Source organism: Penicillium canescens (genome assembly GCF_028828765.1).
Source record: "Penicillium canescens strain IBT 15451 chromosome Unknown utg000004l_segment0_segment0, whole genome shotgun sequence".
In the NCBI taxonomy this organism is placed as follows: Eukaryota; Fungi; Ascomycota; class Eurotiomycetes; order Eurotiales; family Aspergillaceae; genus Penicillium; species Penicillium canescens.
Window position 1 is genome coordinate 4,927,488 of NW_026703966.1, and position 23,482 is coordinate 4,950,969.

The following is a 23,482-nucleotide window of genomic DNA, read 5'->3' on the forward strand; positions in this document are numbered from 1 at the left end:
GCCTCGTCGATGGCAACGACGAATTCTACCACTAGACCAATGATGCTGGAACATCAAACTGCTGGGATTGCTGATTGGCTGTTGATATTCGATTGTCCCAGCTTGTTATTATTACCTTAGTTCTGCCTAAACAGAATAAGTCGTGCCCTAACCACGATAGGAACAGTCTTGAATTGAATACCTGCGATGCATCATCTACATCTAAAATCATGACAAATACTGCCTTTATGCATGATGTTGCTATCATTTATCAAGACATATTTTCGCCCAGAGAGACAGATGATACATTGAATACATCGAAAACGCCAAACAACGGCGGTATTGTACTAAATATATCTCTGTCCCACACGAGATATTTAAATGAATGATCGGGCCCTCCCCTTGCAGAAGCTATTAATAGGCTTTAAGCCGAGGATATGTCTCTCTATTGAGGTGTCTCACATCTTCTCAGAATTGCCATCTCAATAGTCATTCCTGGGCCAAACGAAGTCGCAACAATGTGCTCCTTCTTACCCAATGTACGAAGTCGATCCAGAACAATCAAAACAGTTGCACTGGACGAGTTTCCTCGCGTGCGGTAAATTTCGCGACTTGCTTGCAGTTGATCATCTCTTAATTGTAGAACCTGTTGAGCCCCTTTGATAATAGTTTGTCCGCCGGGATGCAAAGCCCAGTCAAAATCACCAGATCCTAACGATATTTGCAAACCTTCGCCTCCAGCTCCTGGTCCAGGACTAATTTTCTCCTTGTAGGGTAGGAGAAGGCTCTCAAACATTGGTTTTATAGCATTCTTTGCGTAGATAGAAACGTCGCGAGAGAGAACAGTTCGATAACCTATATGCGTATTGATCCAGATATTAGTACAAATGATTGATCTAAAAGCATTTCCAGATATGGACGAATAAACAGCAAACACACCATCTATATCCGCATAGAAAGACAAGTTCTCAATCGTATCAGGAATAAAACTCGTCCCCCACTCAACCAGCTCAAACACAGGGGTGACATTCTCGTCCTTTGCCATCGCATACTCATTACAAAGAATAAATGCAGCGGCAGCATCCGAAAATAAAGCCCCGGCTATTCAAACCTGATCCGGATCTGCACATTTCTCTGCATATGCCAGCTCATTCCGGAAGTTAGGCGTACAAAGCTCACAGGCAAAGGCAAGAATCCGAGCCGACTTTCTCCGTAGACTGGCCCCGCTGGCTATTTGTGCGGCAGCGCGCATGATAGAGAGCCCGCCTGCACATCCGACGCCATGTAGAAGCATGCGATCGACCTGGGGTGACAAGCCGAGCTGTCGAACTACAAGTAGATCATATCCCGGGCTGCCATGGTTGGTACAGGTGACCCCAACGGTATGAGTGATCTGCTCGGGGGTGATGTGAGCTTCTTGGAGAGCCTTCTGACATGCCTGAACCGCGAGGTCGACCCCTGCTTGTCGAAAGAACTGATCAAGATCCCGGACTGAAGGTCGCTCTTCTTGAGTAGCAAACCCATCTTCGTAAGAATGAATTGCTGATCGAGTTTCAATGCCTGTTGAACGGTTTATTTGAAGCAGCTTTTTAACTCTAGGTACATTGGGTTAGACTTCGTTTGTTGAGCAAGCGAAGTAAGAATAACTACCCTGGACTGCTGACATCGCTAAAGCGTTCCGCAAATTCATCAAGTTTTTCTGGCGTCAGAATATAATGAGGGTATTGTGATCCAAGTCCAGTGATATAAAGGGCTGAGATGGGTGCCATGATGTGTGCTGACCCGAAGCGGGGGTAGATGACTGGCGACGAGGAAAATGCAAGAAGTAGTCTTCGTCTATACGCATATGACCTTGCGAAAAAAGAGTCAGAGTGCCTGGGCGCATCCTGTGAGTCGGCAAGTTCGAAGTAGCGAAGACCATTCAACAAGAAACACTAAGCTAGAGAAACGAAGAGAAAGAGAATAGGAGGAACGCTAGGAAGCCAGTATATCTACACCTCCGTCGTCCAATCATCTCGGACCCCTGTTCTCACCGCTCTCCCTATTAGGACATCTGCCATCCTCTAGCAACCATATATCACATTACCGCCCTATAAGACATCGTCTAGTCCCTAGACGGCAGCAGCTTTATCGTTATCTTTATGATCATCGAGATAGTCGTCTTGTAATGCAGCTTTTGTCTAATAAGAGAGACGCATCGGTGGTCCCAGTCGGTTAGGGGTAGGTGTCATTGAAATCGATCAGCTTCTACGGCGCATTTTTAACATTACTAGTAGGCTACTAGGCCAAATCTTCGTCGTATCCGATCCAATTAACCTAATATCAGAGCTTCCTATAATATAGTCGTGAAGCTAGGATCTCTCTAACTTCCTATTCTTAATATCTTCTAGTGACGGCGGGTCTTCGATTTAACCGGTCAATAGTGCTAACTTGCTAGCTAGCTGTAGCTTGCTCGGGTCGAAATATACTTCCGCATAACCCAACCCAGTGTCTCTAAAAGTATACACCAATCTCTCACATTCATGCATTGATCTCTCGCAACCACAGAGGATCGACAATATATTGGTATCGACACGAGACATGGGAACAGGTAAGTTGCCACCTGTGGCGTATCCCAAGTATCTCCCTATCTGGGACAATGAGTCGGGCCGGTCTGTTACCGCAAGTCCTTTCTGGACTACAACATTTAACAAATTTTGAGCACGTATCCTCCTTTGGAGCCATTCGAGCACTACGACCATGGCAGGAATGCCAATCCAAGTCTCCCGGACTTGCTCCCTCGGAACTAGGTGACAGTGGACGATATCAACCCATTTGTCGGCTCTGAAGTGGACGGCATACAGTTGGGTAAGCTGTCGGACGCTGGAAAGATCCAGCTAGCCTTATACGTGGTTCAAGACGTGTTGTCGGTAAGACGGCCGTAGCCCTTATGGGCCACGGGGCATTTTTAAGCTCATGAGTGCTTGTACGACCACATTACCATGTCACAAGATGTGCAGGCCCGCATCCACTGGAAACCCCGTACCGTGGTTGTGTGGGATGTGAGTATGAGAACAAATAAATGTTCACACGCATCAGGCTAATTTCTTTGAAACCGCTTAACATGTCATTCTGCCGAGTTTGACCGTGAAGATGGCTAGAGAAGGCATATTGCTCGCCTTACGCCGCAGGCCGAGATGTCCTATGAGACTCCATTTGAAGGCTAGGAAGCACCTATCAACTTGCCGTTGTTTAAGAATGGCATTTGAGAAATATTGGTCTATCAATAACTATAAAGTAAAAGTCAACAGTTTCCTAACAAGAGAAGCAAAAAATCTCCCAATATGTAAAATTACAGTAACTTTTGCTATACTATCTGTTATTTTTCTTCGTAAATTATGCTGCATCACTCCGTAGTTGAAATGGATACTTGGGCACTTAGTATCTAAAGCGGAGTGTCTAGAGCGAGGCGTTGAACGTAGAGACGTTGGTGGGAACCATCACGTATTTCGAAAAAGCTGCGTCGAGGAATAGCAGGCTATTCTTCCCTTTAGCAGCTTGAGTTCCACTTTCATATAGAAGGACCGGCTATTCCTATGCCTTAGCGAAAATCGCGCACCTGTACGCGGGGCATATCAAACGATCTGAGGGGTCCCGGATATTTTGGCGCCTAGCACTGTCTTGATAACAATTAACGTAGACCTGGCAATCCTCGATACTGGCTACCTTTGCCAGAGGCTTTTCAATCAGGATGAGATCTGCATTGTATGACGAGTTTTCCAGCAATTCAATAATGTAAGAGTTCCTCAGTTTGCCCAATCAGGTAATATATGTGGTCGAAACTTGCTTATTCATGCAGATGATACGAAGACTAGGAAAAGAAAAAGTCTGGAGCACCCTGACACCCGAACTGAGCCCAACTAAACCCTAACTAGATGTTTTCCAGTTTCCCAATTAAGTTTATTAGCCGATCCAGCCAGTCATTCAATCGCAACGGCCCCACTTTGATACTAGCCGCGTATCTGTGGCGGCATCGCGAATGGCGGTATCTAGTCCGCCGACCCCGCGCACTAGCTTTGTCTATATAGCTTGCCTACAAAACCGTTAGTTAATTGTCGAAGAGGCCTCGCACTGCCAGATATCACATACCCTGATCCAAAGCTTTCCCAGTTAGGTCATAAATCTTTCTTTAAAAAGAAAGGTAAGCGTCAATACTCCTCTTCAGATTGCTCTTGATCTGACACCTTCGTTAAACTAGCGTTACTGTAAAGATCATTCTACAAAAATGGCTTCACGTTCATCAGAAGGCACTGAGAGATATATCCACCCCGGAGAAACGTCTCGTCATGCTGCGACCATTCTTGGATTTCCATCCAAATTCTCGATCGCCCCAGCTTATTATGAAAGCGCATGTACGGACATTGCTCACTTAGCCTCTGTTATTTCTGCCTTTGAACCAGTTCGATTGTATACACGAGCAGAAGATGTTCTGAAAGCAACGTCGATGGTCCGCCAAGCTGTTACACAATATCCGAGCAACACCTCAAACATATGTATCATTCCCTTCCCCACAAACCATCTTTGGGTTCGTGATACAGGTCCTCTTTATGTCTTGGGAACCGCCGAAAACGATCGCCAACGCCGCTTTGCCGTCAACTTTCGCTTCAATGAATGGGGCAAAAAAGACGATATTAATGATCACAGCCGAGCTTCCGACGGGCTTGATTGGCCGGTGATGTTGCAAGAACAGCTCCAAGAAAACGCAAATTTTGCCAAGAAAGTCATTGAGTCCGACGTATCTCCATCTGGTGTGATTGAAGTGGAATCAAATCTTCACCTAGAAGGTGGGGCATTGGTTGTGGATGGCGATGGCACACTTCTGGCCACGGAAAGCAGCATCATCAATGAAAATCGCAATCCAGGTCTGTCACGGACCATGATCGAATCAGAGCTGCGTCGTCTGCTTGGGGTGAATAAGATCATCTGGTTTCCCGGCAGAAGAGATCTTGACGTTACTGACGTACATATTGACGCTGAAGTCAATTTTATACGACCCGGAGTCGTTGTTCTCTCACGGCCTCATTCTAGCGTACCTAAAGTATGGCTAGAGGTTCATGAAGAAATCAAGAGAATTCTGGGCGAATCAGTTGATGCAGGGGGTCGCCGTTTTGAGGTACATATAGTCGATGAGCCTGATCCTAAAACCCTCGGTCAGATGTCGTATAACGAGCCAGCAACCAATTATGTCAATTTTTATTTCGTCAATGGGGGGCTGATTGTTCCTCAGTTTGGAGACGAAGGAAAAGATCGAGAAGCACTGGATTTGTTTCGAAGGCTGTGTCCTGACCGCGTGGTTCACCCAGTGCATGTAGTTGGACTTCCATTGGCTGGGGGCGTGATTCATTGCGCGACGCAGCCAGTGCTTTCCATTGACCAGAAGTAAGGAAGACTAAATACCTGTCATGAAATGTGCAAAGATTCTTTTTTTATCTCCCTTTGCAACTCAATTAGCGTATAAATGTTTCTAAAGAACACGTAGGTGTAAGCTTGCACAAACGCGAAAGGCTGAGAGGGGACGAAGGAACTCAGTTGTATCACGTAACCAATATACGAATATTCGCAGCGAACAAAAAATAGATTCGCTTCCTTTTGTCTGTATTCGCATTCGAATTATGGATGTTGTTTTTCGTACTGACCCATACAGGTGACTGTCCTCATTGTTCGGCCATCGTGATAAGATATGATGACAGAGGGTTTCGAGGTTTTCAAAATTTTAGTTGATTTTGTCAAGATACGTCGATTTTCAATTCAAAATATCAATGAGAAAGGGCGTCTTGAGCTAGCGGGGCACACCAGGCTATAGAGGCACAGAAGAATCGAGGCGAAATGTAGATACATTTATCTCCCATAGCGAGAAACCTGCGATAAATCCCGCATGAGGCTTTGGGTGGATCCCATCCATTAAGGACGCGACGAATCGGAACTCCAATCACCACGCTGACTCACTGAGAACGAAAATTAACCATGTGGCTGCGCAAGAATGGTCTGAGTAATGACACACCCTGATGTCCATGAGAATGTCATTATTGCCAAATCTAACATCTATTAGAGGGAACGATGCCACCATCGAGAGAAGACGGGACGGTTGCACTGAGTGCCGGAGAAAGAAAGTCAAGGTAAACCACGACTGGACAAAATGATACTTTGAAAATACTGTACTAACTTATTATAGTGCGACCTACGACGACCAGTATGTTTACGCTGCAAGCGCTATCCCAGAGGATGCTCTTACAGTCCGAACTTTATCTCACAAGTCCTTGAGCGGCCAAACCCTCGACAGCGAGAGGAAAAGAAGTCCATCAGCCGTGAAACATCATGGAATCTGAGGCAGCCAAGTATGGCCTTGGTCCCATCACTGCAGCAACCTACACTGAACCATTCTCCATTCTTGTTTACTGAGGAATCTAAATTTCTGATGCACATCTACGCCACGCAGACGGTCAATACACTATTTCCTGCAGCACCTGATCTCTTCCCGCAAAGATTGATTGGCTCCGCTCTAAATACACCTCATCTTCTTAATGCTATTCTTGCTTCTGCGTGCAGCCATCAAAGTCGGTTGCTGAAGGACGCGAGCTCAAGACACAGGGTGACTTGTTTAAAATATACGAACTCGGCTATCTGCAGCCTTCGTGAAGAACTCTCAGGCACCAAACAGAAACCTAGTGCCGAGTCGGTTACGACTGCATTGATCTTGAGTACAAATAATCTTTGTAATGGGAATATACCGATCTGGCGAACCCATCTCCGGGGAGCTTTGGGGCTTCTGCTTGCCTTGCTAGAACAGCAAAAATTGTTGTCTACTCCGATCGATCCATTCATTGAGTGCTTGGCTAAATGGTTTAAGACAATGGATGTTCTTGCAGCTTTGTCAGGCCTTGATGTGCAATGTATTCACAAACCCGAGGATGTTTTGTTGGATACATCTCTGTCGCATTCCACGGAAAATGTGGATGATATTTGCGGGTTTTCGTTGGATTTGTTCCAATTAATGACACAAGTATCTCGGTGGGCACACAGGCAGTATTTTTATTCGAGTACTGGACTTGTACCGAGCGATCCGTCAGTATCGGAGTTAGAACTCGAGACGAAGCTCTATGCTTTGCTTGAAAGGTCCATCCCAAGTACGAGGGTTACCAACAGCCAGATTTCTGTTCTTGAACTTCAAACCACACATCGAGCTTTCACTCACGCTGCTTTACTACACCTCCATCGCCGTGTACAGATGCTACCAAAAAGCCACGTCCAAGTCAGAACAGATTTGAACAACATCCTCGATGCCGTATCCCAGATCCATCCCTTCTCACTGGCAAACATCCTAATCCTTTGGCCGATGTTCAGTGCTGGATGCGAGACTGACATCATTACAGAGCGGGGAATGGTCCAAACACGTATGGGAAATATGCAGAGCCTTGGAATGGGTAACTTCGCTAGAACCCGACAGTTACTCCGCAGATTCTGGTCGTCGGAAACTTTGCTGCCGTGGGATGCATATTTTGCACAGGCTGGACTTGAGCTTGTTCTCTTCTAGCTATTTGTTATTTCACCGAAGGGCTTAGGACATGATATTTTATGGGTGACGTTAGAAGGACCCCCATTCCTTGGTATTCGAACCCCTCTCCACCTGCCTAATCCTGATTAGGGAAGGCATTGTATTTGTTTCGCCAATGTCGCCGGTAGGTACAAAGTGCCTTAGAAATTCGAGTTAGCGGAGAGGTATCCCCCTCCTTCTTCCGAGGCGCTCTGAAGTGCGTTCCTGACAACGATGTATATTCTAACTGGCCTGTACCTGGGATGGAGCTCACTCAAGCTCAAGACTTCCCCATGGAGACTGTTTACATCAAGCATCCATGTCCGAAAATGTAAGAGGTCCTCAGAGAGCACGAAAATTAAGCCAGATGCCTGAGCGCTTGCTACCACAGGCTGAAATACTTGAGTTGCTAGCTCGAGCACCACACCTGAACATTGTCCGTTATTATGGCTGTCGGGTTGCTCGGGCTTCTGATGGATAGGAATTCACATACATCAAGAAAGGGAGCTGAAATGTCGATCAAAACGCTTTTAAGATCGCCCTGGAGCTATCTATACATCGCATCCATCCGTTGGGACTCGCACACAGTGACTTGACTCCAAGCAAAAATCTGGTCAATGAAAGACATATTCCCGTTCTGCGGTTTCAGTGTATGTCAACCTTTCGAAACCCCGTTGAAATACATTCGGGGCACACCTGGCTGGATTTGTAATGGGCGTTATTCTTCCTCCAATTTACCTCACTCTGTGTATCTAGGTCACTGAAATGCCTTTTCGTAAGCTTCTTCGGAGAAAATACAGCGAGGCAATTTTGATTACTTGGACAACTAGCACGTGCTGGGGGGTACAGGTCTTTTCTTTAATTTTAAAGGAAGAGCAAAAGCGAGCTCTTAAAAGGACAAAACAACTTGAATGCAATATTCTCATGTCAAAGCGCGCAAATGGTATAATGTTCGGGATAACAATGTCTTTTAGCGGAACTGAGAATTGCCAATTGTGTTACGAAAGAGTTGAAATTACAGGTGGTCTCCCCCATAGACCTATTAGTCGTGAAAACAAAAACATAGTAAGCTACATTGAGGTCTACAGAATATTGTGAGACTAATTCTCAAGAAATAAACCGATTCACGTCGGGCATTTGCCCCGACACTTTCGGCGGTCATCCGACAGACAATCGGGAAATCGGAGAACTTTACGCGGGGAAAACAGTGATCTTCCAGTTCCCTCATTGATAAGCCTGCCTATCCTCTCTTTTATTGCGAGAATATACCGGACTGTGTACGAAAATGGAACCCCGTCAGATACACATCGCTGTCCTCGATACAGATATTCCGTGTCATCGTGTCTACGCCCAACGAGGATTGTACAGCTCGCAGTTCAGATCGCTTCTTGCTGCTGCTGCAAAGCGTATCAATAACAGTCAATACAAGCCACAAGCAGGCTCGGTCAGTGCTCATGTCACTGCTTTTGATGTCGTTGGCGACTCACTGCCACCTTTCGGGGGCTTGCGAGTCAATCCCTGGTCTCTCACGGAGAAACAGTCTTCTGGGTTCCCCGGGCCTATCGACGCGATCCTGGTCACTGGCGCTGCAGCTGCGGTATATGATGATCTGCCTTGGATTCCAGGTTTGAAGAGTTTCCTACAAAAAGTGCATTCTGGCTACCCGTTGGTCAAAATATTCGGGTCGTGTTTCGGCCATCAGCTTATAGGCGAAGCCCTGCTCGCAAGTGACAAGGTCTATACTTCCAAAGGACGTTCTTTCAAGGTGTCCGTTGGATTGTCCCCGCATGGTCACGAAATTGGCATTCATCCTATCGCCCTGAACCCGGCGTTTATCTCCAGCTTTCCGCCTCTAGCGCGGTTTTCGCAACAACCATTTCGCATGCAACTCATTCATGGCGATGCAGTAATATCTTCGCCAGATTCTCCTGGTGGTAGGGAGGCACTTCTGCCCGAATCGTGGCTCAATATGGGGAGCAGCCTTAAATGCCCGATACAAGGCCTGTACCAGCCGGGGCGCGTTCTCACCTTCCAAGGGCATTTTGAATTCGACGGGTTTGCTACAGCTGAGCTCTGCTGCAAATTTGCTGACCAGTTCCACTGGTCTCCAGCAGTTCTGGCTTCTCATCTGGAAAATATCAAGCGCTCCGCTGTGCCGGGAAAAGAAGACGACGATGATTCTAAAGCAGCCGCAGAGGCTGTGCTTTTGTTTTTCGCCGGAGAGGACCAGTCGGTAGACTCGGATCTTCATCCGTCTTCTTGATGTGTGTTGATCTCGCTGTCAGATGTCCACGGGATTTGTTGTTTGCATCCAGAAGGGACTGCGGGAGACCTCGGATGTCAAAGCCGAAGTCCCCGCACCGTCGGAGGAACACCCGAGCGTTATCAACTCTACGAAGCCTTGTTTCCGTGTATTAGAATTGTGAAACTCAAGTCAATGGGATAAAATTGATCGCAAAGAACATGGTCAGCTCAAATCCTCGATCTACTAATGCGTATGTTGGAGATGCGTTGCCTTATTACCGATTCTGGAACGTGTATGATAACAACTTTGCAGATGTGAGACGTGCCGGAGGCGCAAGGTTAAGTGCTCAGGCGACAAGCCATGTCGTGCCTGCGTCAAACATAACTGGGAATGTACTTTCGGTCATTCCGGGCGCAGTCGTTTTTCTGAGGCGTGAGTCAGTTGCGTATACAGTATTTGGTCTCTCCGGCTAACCTTCATCTAGCCAAGTGAAGCATCTCTTGGATAAAATCCGAGCCTATGAGGAGCAGCTTTCATCTCAGTCCATTGGAGACTCACCTTCTTCGCTTCCTTCTCCCAATGAAGGAGAGGTGACAACTGGTCGTCAGTCTTTGCAAGGCGTTTCTCCAACGCCCGCTGATAATGCGCCCAACAACTTGGCAGAAGGGGATTTATCATACGCCGATGATGATTCTGCTATAAGCCCAGGTACTGTAATATCTCTATATTACCGGCCCTCAACGGAAGCTAACATCTCACGAAGCAACGGACCTAGCTTCCGGGCCTGCGTTCGAATCTCAAGTCAGATCTCTTCTTGATAAATCCCGTTCAAGTGAAGTCACATTTCGGGGAGCTCATTCATCCCCTCATGTACCAAGTACCCCGGGGTCTCAATGGCCATCAATCAAAGAGCTTGTCAGCGATGCCCCTGAATTGTCTATCCCGTCATTGGAAGAGTCGCAGCACCTACTTGATCAATTTCTTTTCTATCTTGGCGTCAGTCAGCACTTCTTTGACCCACGGTCTTTCTCGGATAACCTGGGACTACTCTTTCAATCCCCAGAAACAAAGCATCAACAGATGAACACGACTTGGTTCGCCGAATATCTTTTGGTTATGGCCATGGCAAAACTTATGGATGTGAAACATCCCACTTCCCAGACACCTGGTGCGGAACTCTTTGCGGAAGCATTGAAGCTTCTTCCTCCGTTACATCAGATGGGTGGAGAGGGTGTTATGGCTGTCGAGATCTTGACCTTAATTGCGACATACCTTCAATGGTGTGACCGCAAGCACGACGCTTATCTCCATGTATGCCACCTGCATTCCCTAGGGTCTTTCCAAAAGCTGACTTACATGTACTAGATTGGACTTGCACTGCGACTTGCCATAGCCCTCGGGTGCAACTTACAGGAAAGCGAACAGGGCTGCCTTCCTTCTGAAAGTGCCCACAGGCTACGACTTTGGTGGACGGTATACATGTTAGACAGGTGGGTTTTATGGAGTCTTTATTATCCCATAAGCTAATCAACATATCCAGGCGCCTATCTTCTGGTCTCGGGCTGGCTGCAGGGGCTGACGAGCGACAATTACGCACTGAACTTCCTCGACACGCTGTGGGATTCCAATCTCCAATTGCCCTCGCTATTAACGTACGTATCGCACGGGTCACAGACGAAATCATGTCCAGTGAGTTATACTTGAACTACCCTACATTCTGATCATGGCCGTCTTCTGATGCATGCGTTAAAAATAGCTCTTTATGGTAATAAATCCATTACGCAACTTGAATTGGTCCGAAAAATTCAGGATATTCTTCAAGAACTGCATGATACGAGCCGGTCATTTCCCCAGGCATTAGTGCTTGACTTCAATCGGCCGTTAAAGGCAGTGACTCGCACAGGTGCATCGTTATATCTAATGCTGTTTCAAGTAAGCCTGTCCTCGACTGGAATTATAAGTTAACAACCAGTATCACATGTTAACTTTGAGGTTAGGCAATCATTCTTTGTGCCCGCCCAATACTATTGCAAAGAGCTCGATTGAAAGCACAACGACAACAGCGATCACAAAATTCTGAACCAGTACCGAACATCCTCCTTCGTCTTTGTGAGACGTGCAATGAAGCAGCCACAAAGAGTCTTGCCATACTTGAATCTCTTCGGCAGCAGCAAACAATCCGTGAGTCTTCCTTCCGTTAAGGCCCTACTTCCCCTATTTTGTCACAGTATCTCTCTCGAAGGCTTAATTCTGACTTGATTCAAGCCCGGTATGGCTTTTTCGACCTGGATGCCACCTTTTCCGCTGCCTTTGTACTAGTGATGGTGGGGTTCCTTGACCATTCGCAAACAAAACCACCTTTAGCGCTGGATCAAGCATTCGAAGTGCTCCAGTTTCTATCTCAAGCAGGGAATCTAGCGGCCGAGCGACGCCTCCAAGACATTGCCCACTCCTGTTCCCATGTTTGGCCAGACTATGTCTTCAATGCAGATGAACGACAAAGCGGTGCACTGTCTCGACAGAAGGGTCGGTTCATTGCAGGATCGGGTTCGAGGCAATACCCATTGGCGACTTCTTCGGGCGGTTCACTACCCAATGATTTCGCTTCCGATGGTCGAAATTACCACTCGGATGAGTCCAGACTACTTGAGCCGTGGTCGAATATTGATTTTGCAGGTTCAATGTTCGACATGGACGTAGATTGGGATATGGATCTGTCTGGTGAAGCAGAAGGAATATATTCAAGCTTCCACAATCCGACCTTACCTTTGACGGGAGTTGACTATATCGACTGGTTGGAAATCGAGAAGGTGTTTAGTGGTCCATGAATTGAATTTAAGTGAGTGACTTAACGATGGTAGTGTCACATCCAGGTTGTAATTGACATGCTCTTGTGAGTTCGAGTGACTTCAAATGGCTGTTAGAGTAACCAAATAGAATATAAATAAAGAGATGAAAAGTTGGCAATAACTTCAACTTTGATTCCACGTCTGTACAAGTGTTGATTCGAGACCATCACGTGATCCCTCGTCGAAAGAGCGGTCCCTCAACCTGCAACGCAGTTGTCTCCGACCCATTCCTTTTTTCGTCGCGTCGAGCATTGCAAGCCGACACTTGATCTTCGCTTTTGGTTCTACTTTTGATTATACCCTAACCTCGCTTTCGTCTGAATCTCAAATCGTCCTATAGCTTCCCCGCACTCGCGTCTCTCGCCTCGGACGATGCCAACCCTCGCTGGTTTCCCGCGCGGGTAGAGCTAGCAACTCTCGATAGATTCATATTGTACCGATACCAGAAAATCGGAGCCTTTGTGCTCTGCCACAGCCACAGCCATGGAGGCAGACTGGGATGAGCTGTCGCGCATCCCCATGCCCCCACCCAGTCCGCATGCTATGCCAACTATTGCGACGGCGACGGCATTTGACGATGTTATGGAGCTTTTGTGGACAGGCAATGAATATGTGAGCATTCGTCGATGCGGTCCCCGTGGGACGCGATTCTGACCAATGTTTTCCTTTCTTCCCAGGGCAGGGTCACTTCATTCTACGGACCAGAGCTGCAACGATATACCTCCGTTCGGGCCCATCCAGTATCCGATGGCATGGTACGACAGATTCTCTTTCACGAAAGAGGAGTAATTTCACTATCTTCGAAAAGTGTACATATGATCACGCGGCGAGGCCTGACCCAATGGCATCTTGCTCACGATGAGATGGTCGACCTGCGTTGCATGAGTTTTACTGCCCAAACAAATCGAATTCTCGTCGCAGGTTGTCAGAGAGTGATGTTTACTGTGGATATCGACAAGGGTACAATTGTTGATAAGCTTCCCACCGAATTCGGCTACACCCTCATGAAAAAGAGTCGATATCTCTGCGCGGCTACGGATACAGGATCAGTCAATGCTCTCAGTCTCTCGGACTTTAGTGTTGTCAAGTCATGGAAGGCCCACGGGACAGCTGTCAATGACATGGATGCGCGAAATGACTTGCTGGTTACCTGTGGCTTCTCCGTCCGCCAACTTGGAGCCCCCATTGTGGACCCTCTTGCCAACGTATATGACCTGAAAACCTTGACACCATTGCCTCCGATTCCGTTCCATGCAGGTGCAGCATATGTACGCATGCATCCCAAACTTCACACCACCAGCTTCGTGGCCTCACAGACAGGACAACTCCAAGTGGTGGATCTTATGAATCCAAATGCAGTAAACTTGCGACAGGCCAATGTGTCTCTCATGCTTGGGATCGACTTGTCACCATCTGGAGAGGCATTGGCTATCAACGATGCCGAATGCTCAATTCATCTGTGGGGCTCGCCGACCAAGGTCCATTTCAATGAAATGAGTAAAGAGACGGAATTTGCAGATGTTCCCACACGACCACCTCCGATGGACTGGTCTCCAGACGTTCCACTGAGCATGGTTGGGATGCCTTACTACCATGAACGCCTCCACTCAGCTTGGCCAAGTCATTTGCTTTTCGAGGTTGGCAGTCCGCCTGCTCCATTAGATCAGTCAATACTGCCATATTTACGCCCGGCGGAGATAGGGCATCATGCTCCAAATCCGAGAAAGACTCGTCGAAATCAGGTAGAAAATACCCGGGCTCTCACCACGGCGGAGCCAGCTCTCATTGCACCTAAATTCCTGAGCGAAAAGGCTCGAGATATTAGCAAGTCAGAGGGCGCGATCGGCGATGCAGCTGAGGCGCTGGCCGGGGCAAAAATCAATGGAGAGAGCGATGATGATCCATTGCTCAAGTATAGCAACGTCGAAATCAAGTATAGTCGATTCGGTGTGGATGATTTCGATTTCCGGTAGGACCCTTTTTCATTGCTGTTTGTTCTTGACTCACCATTCAATAGATTTTATAACAAGACCACATTTTCTGGTCTTGAAACTCACATCGCCAACTCCTTCACCAATTCCCTTCTCCAACTTTTCAAGTTTATTCCCCTTTTCCGGAACCTCGCACTAAATCACGCGGCTGGGTCGTGTCTGATTGAACATTGTCTGTTGTGTGAACTAGGCTACTTATTTGACATGTTGGAAAAGGCCAATGGCCAGAATTGTCAGGCCACCAATCTTCTGAAGACATTCAGCAGCTTCCGGGAAGCCTCTAATCTAGGTCTCCTGGAAGAGAATCTTCCCAACAAGTCACTTTCAACAGCCATACAGGCAGTCAACCGTTTCTTCCTGACACAAATAGCTCACGACTTCCGCATGATACAACCAAGTTCTGAGGATCTCGACCAACGTCTCGCCACAGTGGCATCCGAGTCTATTCGGTGTATGTTTTGCCAGAATGAGATTGTTCGTCCTGGCAATTCACTAGCCAATGAACTTGTATACCCGAACATCGACATGAAACATGCACGACGGAATCCGGTATTCCGATTCTCCAACATTCTTCGCGCGAGTATTGAAAGAGAGACACAGAACCGCGGCTGGTGTAATTATTGCCGTCGCTACCAGCAAGTGACTATCCGCAAGTCCATCCATCGTATGCCTTTGGTTCTCGTCCTTAACGCTGCCTTAACCAATCCTCTTTGCCGTCGACTTTGGTCAATGCCAGGCTGGCTCCCTGACGCTGTTGGCATCCTTGTTGATCCTAGTGGACAAGTGATGTGTTTCGAGGGTGATGAGCTCCAACATCGACTTCAAAGTCAGACTCCGGGGCTTGTGGTATACGATCTGGTAGGCTTGGTGGCGGAAATTGACATTCCTGAGCACCAAAAGCCGCATTTGGTGTCCTTTGTCAACGTCTCAATCTCTGGCCGTGAAAACCAAGACCAAAGCAAATGGCATCTGTTCAATGATTTCTTAGTCACCGAGGTCGAAAAGGACGAAGCCTTACGATTCACACAACCTTGGAAACAACCCTGCGTCCTGGCTTACCAAGTCCGAGACCCACGCCATGTCGTCGATGACTCCTGGAAGAATCACCTTGATAAGACCTTGCTATTCCGCGAGTGGTCTTTGAAGTGAGTATCCCCCCTCTTTTTGCTAGAGAAGATGCTAACAAAGTGATCAGTGGTGGTCGTCAAGTGGAGTCATGTCGTACTCTCACCGAGGAAGAGCTGCCAAAGTCCGGGATACCTGTCGCATTAGATACTGAGTTTGTCGATCTTGAAAAGGCTGAGATTGATGTCAAAGCAGATGGATCGCAGGAAATGGTCCGTCCCAACAAGAGTGGGCTGGCTCGTGTATCCGTCTTGCGGGGTCAAGGTATCCAAGAAGGGGTCCCCTTTATTGACGACTATATCATCATTCGAGACCCGATTGTGGACTATGTTACTCAGTATTCTGGTATCAAGCCTGGTGATCTGGATTCGCGGACTAGTGAGCACAATCTCGTGACACTCAAGGCAGCGTACAAGAAGCTATGGTTGCTTTTGAACTTGGGCTGTGTGTTTGTCGGTCACGGTTTGGCATCTGACTTCCGCAAGATCAACATCCAGGTGCCGAAGTCTCAAACGGTGGACACTCAATATCTCTTCTTCCACCCTGGCAAGAACCGTCGCCTCAGTCTGAGGTACCTAGCCTGGGCTGTCTTCAAGGAATACATCCAGGAGGAGCCCACACCCGACACCGTTCAAGGCCACGACTCCATTGAAGATGCTCGCATGGCTTTGCGCCTGTGGAAGAAGTTCCAGGAATACGAGGATGCAGGCATTGTCGCACAAATGCTCGAAGAAATCTTCCGCGAAGGCTCCAAGCTAGGCTTCCGCCCACCTCCTAAAAACGGCGGCACTGCTGCCGTGCTCTCTCGACCCGGTACCGCTGTCACCATGCAGAATGACAGCGGACGCAACACTCCTAGCACCCCCGAAACCCGTTCTGCAGCGATCGCTGCAACTAACGCTCCCAACACTGGGCCTACCAGTGCCCCCACCACTCCTCGCCAGGCTTTCAGGCGATCTATCGCGTTGACTCCCAGCAATGGAAGCTTCTCTGGGCCTGGTGCTGGTGATTTCTTCGGTGGCAGTCCCTTACGATAAATATACATTAGCAGCACTTGGTCTTTTTGGAATACACTATTCTTATGTCTCTGCAGAGTATGCGTAGAATCAATAGAATCAGTTGAAGATACACTACAGTAGTGTTGTATAGCTGGCCAGGAATAGTGGGGTATGACGTGTCGGTCAGCGTTTCTGCCGCAACAGAGACATCCCACTTCTCTCTCCTCAACTAACTTAGTACTGTCCTGTACATCCTGTCGACATTTTGCGTCTTTTCGTTCTTTTCGTTCTTTCAATTGACTTATTACGTCCTCGGACGTCTCTCTTCCTTCCCTCCGTGCCTCCATCCCCCCACCTTCCCTCATGTCGAGACACCGCATCAAAGACGTTGGCTACGATGACGATGATTACTATTCTGATGACGGATATGCGTCGCCGGACCCCGAAGAACAGGAATTCTTGCAGCAGTGCACCGCTGCAGTTTTGCAACAGCTCAGTGCGGGGCAACCGTCCGTGACCGCTACGAAAGAAGAAGTCCAAGAAGCATTATGGCATTACTATAATGATATTGAGAAATCTGTGAATTATCTGAGGGGTATGTTTTTCTTGCAGACGAGTTTCCAGGGTTCCGAGGATTTCGAGAGTTTCGCGGGGGTTGTCGCTTGTTGTAACAGTTTGCTAACGTGATTTTTACAGGGAAGAAGGAAAAGGAGGCTATAAAGCAGAAGCCAAGGGCAGCAGGTAAGCAATATTCTTGCAGAGGTCGTTCTATCGAAGTGCTTTGGCTTGGCTCGGTCGGGGCATCGACTACAACCGGATCGCGAGCTGCAACGTTTAAGAAAGGTGTGTTTTGACTATGACGCGGAATCCCCTATTCATTCAATCTCTCTGGACTCTAAACTGACCGTCTGGAAGCTTGAACAATGTTCTAACAGGTCTTGCAGTGCCCGCGTTTCCTGCTCCTTGTCCCACGGCACATTTCTCGGCGGCGGACTTCTTTCGCGACTGTCCCTGGCTCAATGTTCCCTCTCATCGGAAGGCGGAGATATTGGTCGAGCCTCTCTACCCGCGTTTGGGGCTCTTGGGTGGTGCACCAGAGAATGGCGGAAAGGTTTCCAAATTGGCGGCTTTAGCTGCTGCTCGAAAGAAGAAGGAGGGCGAGAAAGCTCCAACCCCGACGGGAACTCCAGATGCTTCGTCCTCGCCTACGCCTTCACATGCTCCATCTCCGGACCCCCAGGCACCACTATCTCTTCGGGAAAGGCTTGCCGTCAGTGGAAGATCCACACCGAGACCCTCTGAAGGATCTGGACTACGGCGTTTGGGAAAATCAAGCTCCTCATCTTCGTCGTCATCCCCGGTCCCAAAGGAGCCCCAACCTGAGCTCAAATCTCCCGAACCCCTGCCTGAACCAATCCATAAATCCAAGGCAGAGCCTGAGCCCCGAGAAACAGTTCCCAACATTCGTGCCTCGCCCTCTACCTTTGCTAGCACTATTGTTGGTCCGGCAGCGGGCCCGACAACGGCCGAGCCAAGCCACTTGCACTCCAATAGTGCGGACCTGTTGAAGCTATATGGACAGGATGCTGAACCCTTTGACTTTGCAGCCCCCAGCCCCGACGATGTCGTTCTGAATGCACAGAGCACAGCGAAAGGTTTGGCGATCCGCAGAAAGGTCTGAAGGCACCCGCCTAATAATGTGTAGGATTCAAGTCGAACACGGCCTCGAAATCAGCTGGGAATAAGAAAGCCCAGTCTGATCTAACAGGTGGGATAAAGGATTTATCAGTGGAGGAGAAAGTGACTGTAAAGAGCAAGAATCTGGATGTTCTAGCGGAGTACAAAAAGTCCAATCGCAAGAGGTCGGCTAACTTTGTTGTTATTGGTAGGTGCTCACTAGTGGTTAGTATGGACTTTGGCTGACTCTACAGGTCATGTTGATGCTGGAAAGAGTACCTTGATGGGGCGGTTGTTGGCAGACCAAGGTGCTATTGATAAACGGACACTCGACAAATATCGGCAAGAAGCTGAGAAGATCGGTAAGGGTTCCTTTGCGCTGGCTTGGGTTCTGGATCAAGGATCAGAGGAAAGAGCACGAGGCGTGACGATAGATATTGCCACCAACAAGTTCGAGACTGAAAAAACAGCTTTCACTATTGTTGATGCACCGGGCCACCGTGACTTTGTGCCAAACATGATCGCTGGTGCCAGTCAAGCCGACTTTGCAGTTCTAGTCATCGACTCCAGTGTGGGCAAGTTCGAGTCCGGCTTGAAAGGTCAGACCAAGGAACACGCCCTATTAGTACGCAGCATGGGTACTCAGAAAATCGTGGTGGCTGTGAACAAAATGGATGCTGTGCAGTGGGATCGTGGTCGTTTCGAAGAGATTGAGCAACAGATTTCTTCCTTCTTGACTACCGCAGGCTTCCAAGAGAAGAACATCGCTTTCGTGCCTTGTTCAGGTGTTCTCGGTGACAACATCACCCGTCGCAGTGAAGATCCTCATGCCGCTTGGTACTCTGGTCGGACATTGATAGAGGAATTGGAAGATTCAGAGCCATACACCCACGCCCTTGAAAAGCCACTACGCATGACTATCGGCGACGTCTTCCGAGGCGGCGTGCAAAACCCCCTCTCCATTTCTGGCCGTCTTGACGCAGGCAGTTTGCAAGTGGGCGATCAGATCTTGACCATGCCCAGTGGTGAAACAGCCATGGTCCGGAGTATCGAGGTAGACAGTGACCCGAGTGACTGGGCTGTGGCAGGCCAAAATGTTGTTTTGAATATTGCCAACATCGACCCCATTCACCTTCGCTCCGGTGACGTTGTTTGCCGTCCTTCTTCTCCGATTCCTACCATCACTACTTTCACCACCAAGGTCCTAGCATTTGAACATTTGATGCCTATGCAGGTGGATGTTCACCGCGGCCGCCTTCATGTCCCTGCCCGTATTAGCAAGCTGGTTGCTTCTCTAGACAAAGCATCAGGCGCGGCTATCAAGAAACGGCCCAAGATTGTGGCTCCTGGTACTGTTGCTCGAATTGTGGTGGAGATGGATCACGCTGTGCCACTGGAAGCACCAACGAGGATTGTTCTACGTTCAGGTGGATCAACAGTGGCTGCTGGGTTATTAGAGTAGGCAGTGTCCGTCAAGAACGATGTTTTCTAAAAATACATTCCTGCATAAACTTAGTCTGCTCTACCTGGATATATATATCGTAGCTTGTAGCTTAAGAGTTGGCAAACATGTAGTTGTCTATACGTGTATTGTTTGTTATGCCTAAATGTTTTCTAATCGAGGTATTGTGCAACCTTGAGCTGTACAATGTTCACAGCATCTAGGGCGATCTATATGGACCCTGTGCCCTGTGCTACCCCCTGCTCGGCAGATCCCCGGCCTATTCTAGGCCTGTGAGCATGTTTGTCGATCTGTGAGATCTGTGATAGCTGTTAACTTCTACCATGACTAAAGTACATGTAAGCCAATGTCTTGATATCTACGTGGCAAAAGCATTCGAGGCCAGAATACACCAGATACACCGTTAATGATCTAAACTTGACCAAACTTGACCCAAGGGGCCATGTGTTTGGCCCCTTCTAGCAAGTTCGATCATCTGGCAGCTTCTGATTGGTGGGAATCAAAAGGAATCCCTGGGTGGCCCCTGCCGCTAGTCCTCTTTAGAATGTATGTTCCCCAAAGGGGCAGGCGGTAACAAGACAGGCGGACTCTGAGTAAGCCACTGCCGTACGAGTGGCAACCAATCAGAGCACGAGAAGTGACCTGAACTGGGAAAAGGCCAGCATGGCCGCTGGGCCATATTTCGCGTACAAGAAGTCCACCTCGATCTTCTTGCAACCATTCTTTCTTTCCCTCACATCGCCTCGGGTCCCTCTCCCGCTTACTTTAGAAAGGGTTGAGTACAACACGTCTTTTGTGTTTACTCCGCGTCGCTGTATAGAACGGCACGCACGAAGCTTCGACCTCGACAGCTTCTCGATTGTGTGATTTGAATAGCACTTTTCTCTTACCTTTACATTATACCCCTTCACAATGGCACGAATCTCCGCACGCGACGGCGCGTCCAAGCCTTTTGCCTGGACCACCGTCTTCTACCTCCTCTTCGTCTTCCTCGCCCCCTTGGCCTTCTTTGGTAACACCGCTCACGCTCAGGAGGAGAACTCCCCTGAGAACTACGGCAATGTTATTGGTATTGATTTGGGAACCACATACTCGTATGTATATCAGTGGATGCGTGGCATTGAAACAATGCTAACTTATTACAGTTGTGTGGGTGTGATGCAGAACGGCAAGGTCGAGATTCTTGTCAATGACCAAGGAAACCGTATTACTCCCTCTTACGTCGCATTCACCGATGAGGAGCGCCTCGTTGGTGACGCCGCCAAGAACCAATACGCCGCCAACCCCGAGCGCACTGTCTTCGACGTCAAGTAAGTTGCCACACTCGCTGAGTGTTTTTCAATGCTAACAGACACAGGCGTATGATCGGTCGCAAGTTTGATGACAAGGATATCCAGAAGGACATCAAGAACTACCCCTTCAAGGTTGTCAAGAAGGATGGCAAGCCCCAGGTTAAGGTCGACGTCAACAAGACCCCCAAGACCTTCACCCCGGAGGAGATCTCCGCCATGGTTCTGGGTAAGATGAAGGAGATTGCTGAGGGCTACCTCGGCAAGACCGTTACCCACGCTGTTGTTACCGTTCCCGCCTACTTCAACGACGCCCAGCGTCAGGCCACCAAGGACGCCGGTACCATCGCCGGTCTCAACGTCCTCCGTGTTGTCAACGAGCCCACCGCCGCCGCTATCGCCTACGGTCTGGACAAGACCGGTGACGAGCGCCAGGTCATTGTCTACGATCTTGGTGGTGGTACTTTCGATGTTTCCCTCCTGTCGATTGACAACGGTGTCTTCGAGGTCTTGGCTACCGCTGGTGACACCCACCTTGGTGGTGAGGACTTTGACCACCGTGTCATGGAGTACTTCGTTAAGCAGTACAACAAGAAGAACAACACCGATGTCAAGAAGGATCTCAAGGCTATGGGTAAGCTGAAGCGCGAGGTCGAGAAGGCCAAGCGTACTCTGTCTTCCCAGATGTCCACTCGCATTGAGATTGAGGCCTTCCACAACGGTGAGGACTTCTCCGAGACCCTCACCCGGGCTAAGTTCGAGGAGCTCAACATGGATCTTTTCAAGAAGACCCTCAAGCCCGTTGAGCAGGTCCTCAAGGACGCCAAGGTCAAGAAGTCCGAGGTTGACGACATCGTTCTCGTCGGTGGCTCTACCCGTATTCCCAAGGTTCAGGCCCTCCTCGAGGAGTTCTTCGCCGGCAAGAAAGCCAGCAAGGGTATCAACCCCGATGAGGCTGTCGCTTTCGGTGCCGCCGTCCAGGGTGGTATTCTCTCCGGTGACGAGGAGATGGTCGACATGGTTCTCATGGATGTTAACCCCCTTACTCTCGGTATTGAGACCACTGGCGGTGTCATGACCAAGCTCATTCCCCGCAACACTGTCATCCCCACCCGCAAGTCGCAGATCTTCTCGACTGCCGCCGACAACCAGCCCACCGTCCTGATCCAGGTGTTCGAGGGTGAGCGCTCGATGACCAAGGACAACAACATGCTCGGCAAGTTCGAGCTGACCAACATCCCCCCGCGCCCCGTGGTGTTCCTCAGATCGAGGTCGCCTTCGACCTCGACGCCAACGGAATCCTCAAGGTCAGCGCCAGCGACAAGGGCACCGGCAAGGCCGAGTCCATCACCATCACCAACGACAAGGGTCGTCTGTCCCAGGAGGAGATCGACCGCATGGTCCAGGAGGCCGAGCAGTACGCCGAGGAGGACAAGGCTATCAAGGGCAAGATCGAGGCCCGTAACGGCCTCGAGAACTACGCCTTCTCCCTGAAGAACCAGGTCAACGATGAGAACGGTCTCGGTGGCCAGATTGACGAGGATGACAAGCAGTCCATCCTCGACGCTGTCAAGGAGGTCAACGACTGGCTCGAGGACAACGCCGCCACCGCTACCATGGAGGACTTCGAGGAGCAGAAGGAGCAGCTCTCGAGTGTCGCTTACCCCATCACCAGCAAGCTCTACGGCTCTGCCGCTCCCAACGAGGATGATGATGAGCCCCTGGACCACGACGAACTGTAAAATTATCTTGAGGCATTATTCATGGAGTTCATTTTTTCTTCTCTTGCTTGAGTTTTTTTGTCTTGATATCTGTTTAAGTAACCTGTAGACCTGGCTATGCCGGTCAAGAATACACCATGATACCTTGCATTTGTTGAAAGTAGACAAGTAGATATTCTATTAGGCCATTATCTGGTGCAGAGGTTCGAGGACGTAGGGTGACACTTTTTCGTCGAAGTGTATGCTAGAGACGACTGTTGGTTCTACATTTCAGTCTCGACAGATTAATTAATTCCCTAATGAGTTCCTAATTTCTTAATCTAACCATGCCAACCAACCATCTGATATATAAAAAATAACCACTCCTAGAACGAGCCTTTATTCTTGTTAGTTAGGACCCTTGGCTGCGGGCAGCCTAAGTTATCAGGATAACTGGCTTAGCTTACCTATATAATCAATGGTCTGCTATGCAATCAAGCAGCTATTGTGCGTACTTAATTTGGCGTTTGAGCATGACTAACCGATGGCAGTCATGCTGGCCTTGGTCCAGCGTGAGGCTTCTGAGCTCAAAAAACA

At 48.7% G+C, this 23,482-nt stretch overlaps 8 protein-coding genes across 8 annotated transcripts; 7 read left to right on the forward strand and 1 right to left on the reverse strand.

Annotated features, from left to right (window-relative positions):
- Window positions 1–424: 424 nt before the first annotated feature.
- On the reverse strand, window positions 425–1,748 carry N7446_007221 (uncharacterized protein; the record flags this gene model as incomplete). Its single annotated transcript, XM_058515967.1, has 4 exons — window positions 425–834; window positions 919–1,080; window positions 1,150–1,574; window positions 1,630–1,748. 4 exons carry the CDS (start codon window positions 1,746–1,748, stop codon window positions 425–427), a joined length of 1,116 nt encoding a protein of 371 aa, XP_058373145.1.
- Window positions 1,749–4,243: 2,495 nt separating this feature from the next.
- N7446_007222 (agmatine deiminase family protein) lies at window positions 4,244–5,401 on the forward strand (the record flags this gene model as incomplete). The annotated part of the gene is made up of 1 exon (XM_058515968.1): window positions 4,244–5,401. The coding sequence occupies one exon, from the start codon at window positions 4,244–4,246 to the stop codon at window positions 5,399–5,401; it is 1,158 nt and encodes a 385-aa protein (XP_058373146.1).
- Window positions 5,402–5,982: 581 nt separating this feature from the next.
- Window positions 5,983–6,398, forward strand: N7446_007223 (uncharacterized protein; the record flags this gene model as incomplete). The annotated part of the gene is made up of 3 exons (XM_058515969.1): window positions 5,983–6,001; window positions 6,068–6,134; window positions 6,191–6,398. 3 exons carry the CDS (start codon window positions 5,983–5,985, stop codon window positions 6,342–6,344), a joined length of 240 nt encoding a protein of 79 aa, XP_058373147.1. The 3' UTR covers window positions 6,345–6,398.
- Window positions 6,399–8,834: 2,436 nt separating this feature from the next.
- Window positions 8,835–9,812, forward strand: N7446_007224 (type 1 glutamine amidotransferase; the record flags this gene model as incomplete). The annotated part of the gene is made up of 1 exon (XM_058515970.1): window positions 8,835–9,812. The coding sequence occupies one exon, from the start codon at window positions 8,835–8,837 to the stop codon at window positions 9,810–9,812; it is 978 nt and encodes a 325-aa protein (XP_058373148.1).
- A 200-nt stretch (window positions 9,813–10,012) lies between these two features.
- Window positions 10,013–12,622, forward strand: N7446_007225 (Zn(II)2Cys6 transcription factor; the record flags this gene model as incomplete). The annotated part of the gene is made up of 9 exons (XM_058515971.1): window positions 10,013–10,044; window positions 10,107–10,226; window positions 10,279–10,502; window positions 10,558–11,105; window positions 11,160–11,284; window positions 11,335–11,483; window positions 11,551–11,726; window positions 11,792–11,975; window positions 12,060–12,622. The coding sequence occupies 9 exons, from the start codon at window positions 10,013–10,015 to the stop codon at window positions 12,620–12,622; spliced, it is 2,121 nt and encodes a 706-aa protein (XP_058373149.1).
- Window positions 12,623–13,126: 504 nt separating this feature from the next.
- On the forward strand, window positions 13,127–16,796 carry pan2n2 (poly(A)-specific ribonuclease; the record flags this gene model as incomplete). The annotated part of the gene is made up of 4 exons (XM_058515972.1): window positions 13,127–13,255; window positions 13,321–14,612; window positions 14,661–15,779; window positions 15,830–16,796. 4 exons carry the CDS (start codon window positions 13,127–13,129, stop codon window positions 16,794–16,796), a joined length of 3,507 nt encoding a protein of 1,168 aa, XP_058373150.1.
- A 324-nt stretch (window positions 16,797–17,120) lies between these two features.
- Window positions 17,121–19,896, forward strand: N7446_007227 (putative translation elongation factor EF-1 subunit; the record flags this gene model as incomplete). Its single annotated transcript, XM_058515973.1, has 5 exons — window positions 17,121–17,352; window positions 17,454–17,498; window positions 17,702–18,412; window positions 18,463–18,642; window positions 18,689–19,896. The coding sequence occupies 5 exons, from the start codon at window positions 17,121–17,123 to the stop codon at window positions 19,894–19,896; spliced, it is 2,376 nt and encodes a 791-aa protein (XP_058373151.1).
- A 707-nt stretch (window positions 19,897–20,603) lies between these two features.
- Window positions 20,604–22,927, forward strand: bipA (Hsp70 family ATPase KAR2; the record flags this gene model as incomplete). Its single annotated transcript, XM_058515974.1, is given in 4 exon segments — window positions 20,604–20,990; window positions 21,042–21,206; window positions 21,254–22,439; window positions 22,451–22,927. The coding sequence occupies 4 exon segments, from the start codon at window positions 20,809–20,811 to the stop codon at window positions 22,925–22,927; spliced, it is 2,010 nt and encodes a 669-aa protein (XP_058373152.1). The 5' UTR covers window positions 20,604–20,808.
- Window positions 22,928–23,482: the final 555 nt, after the last annotated feature.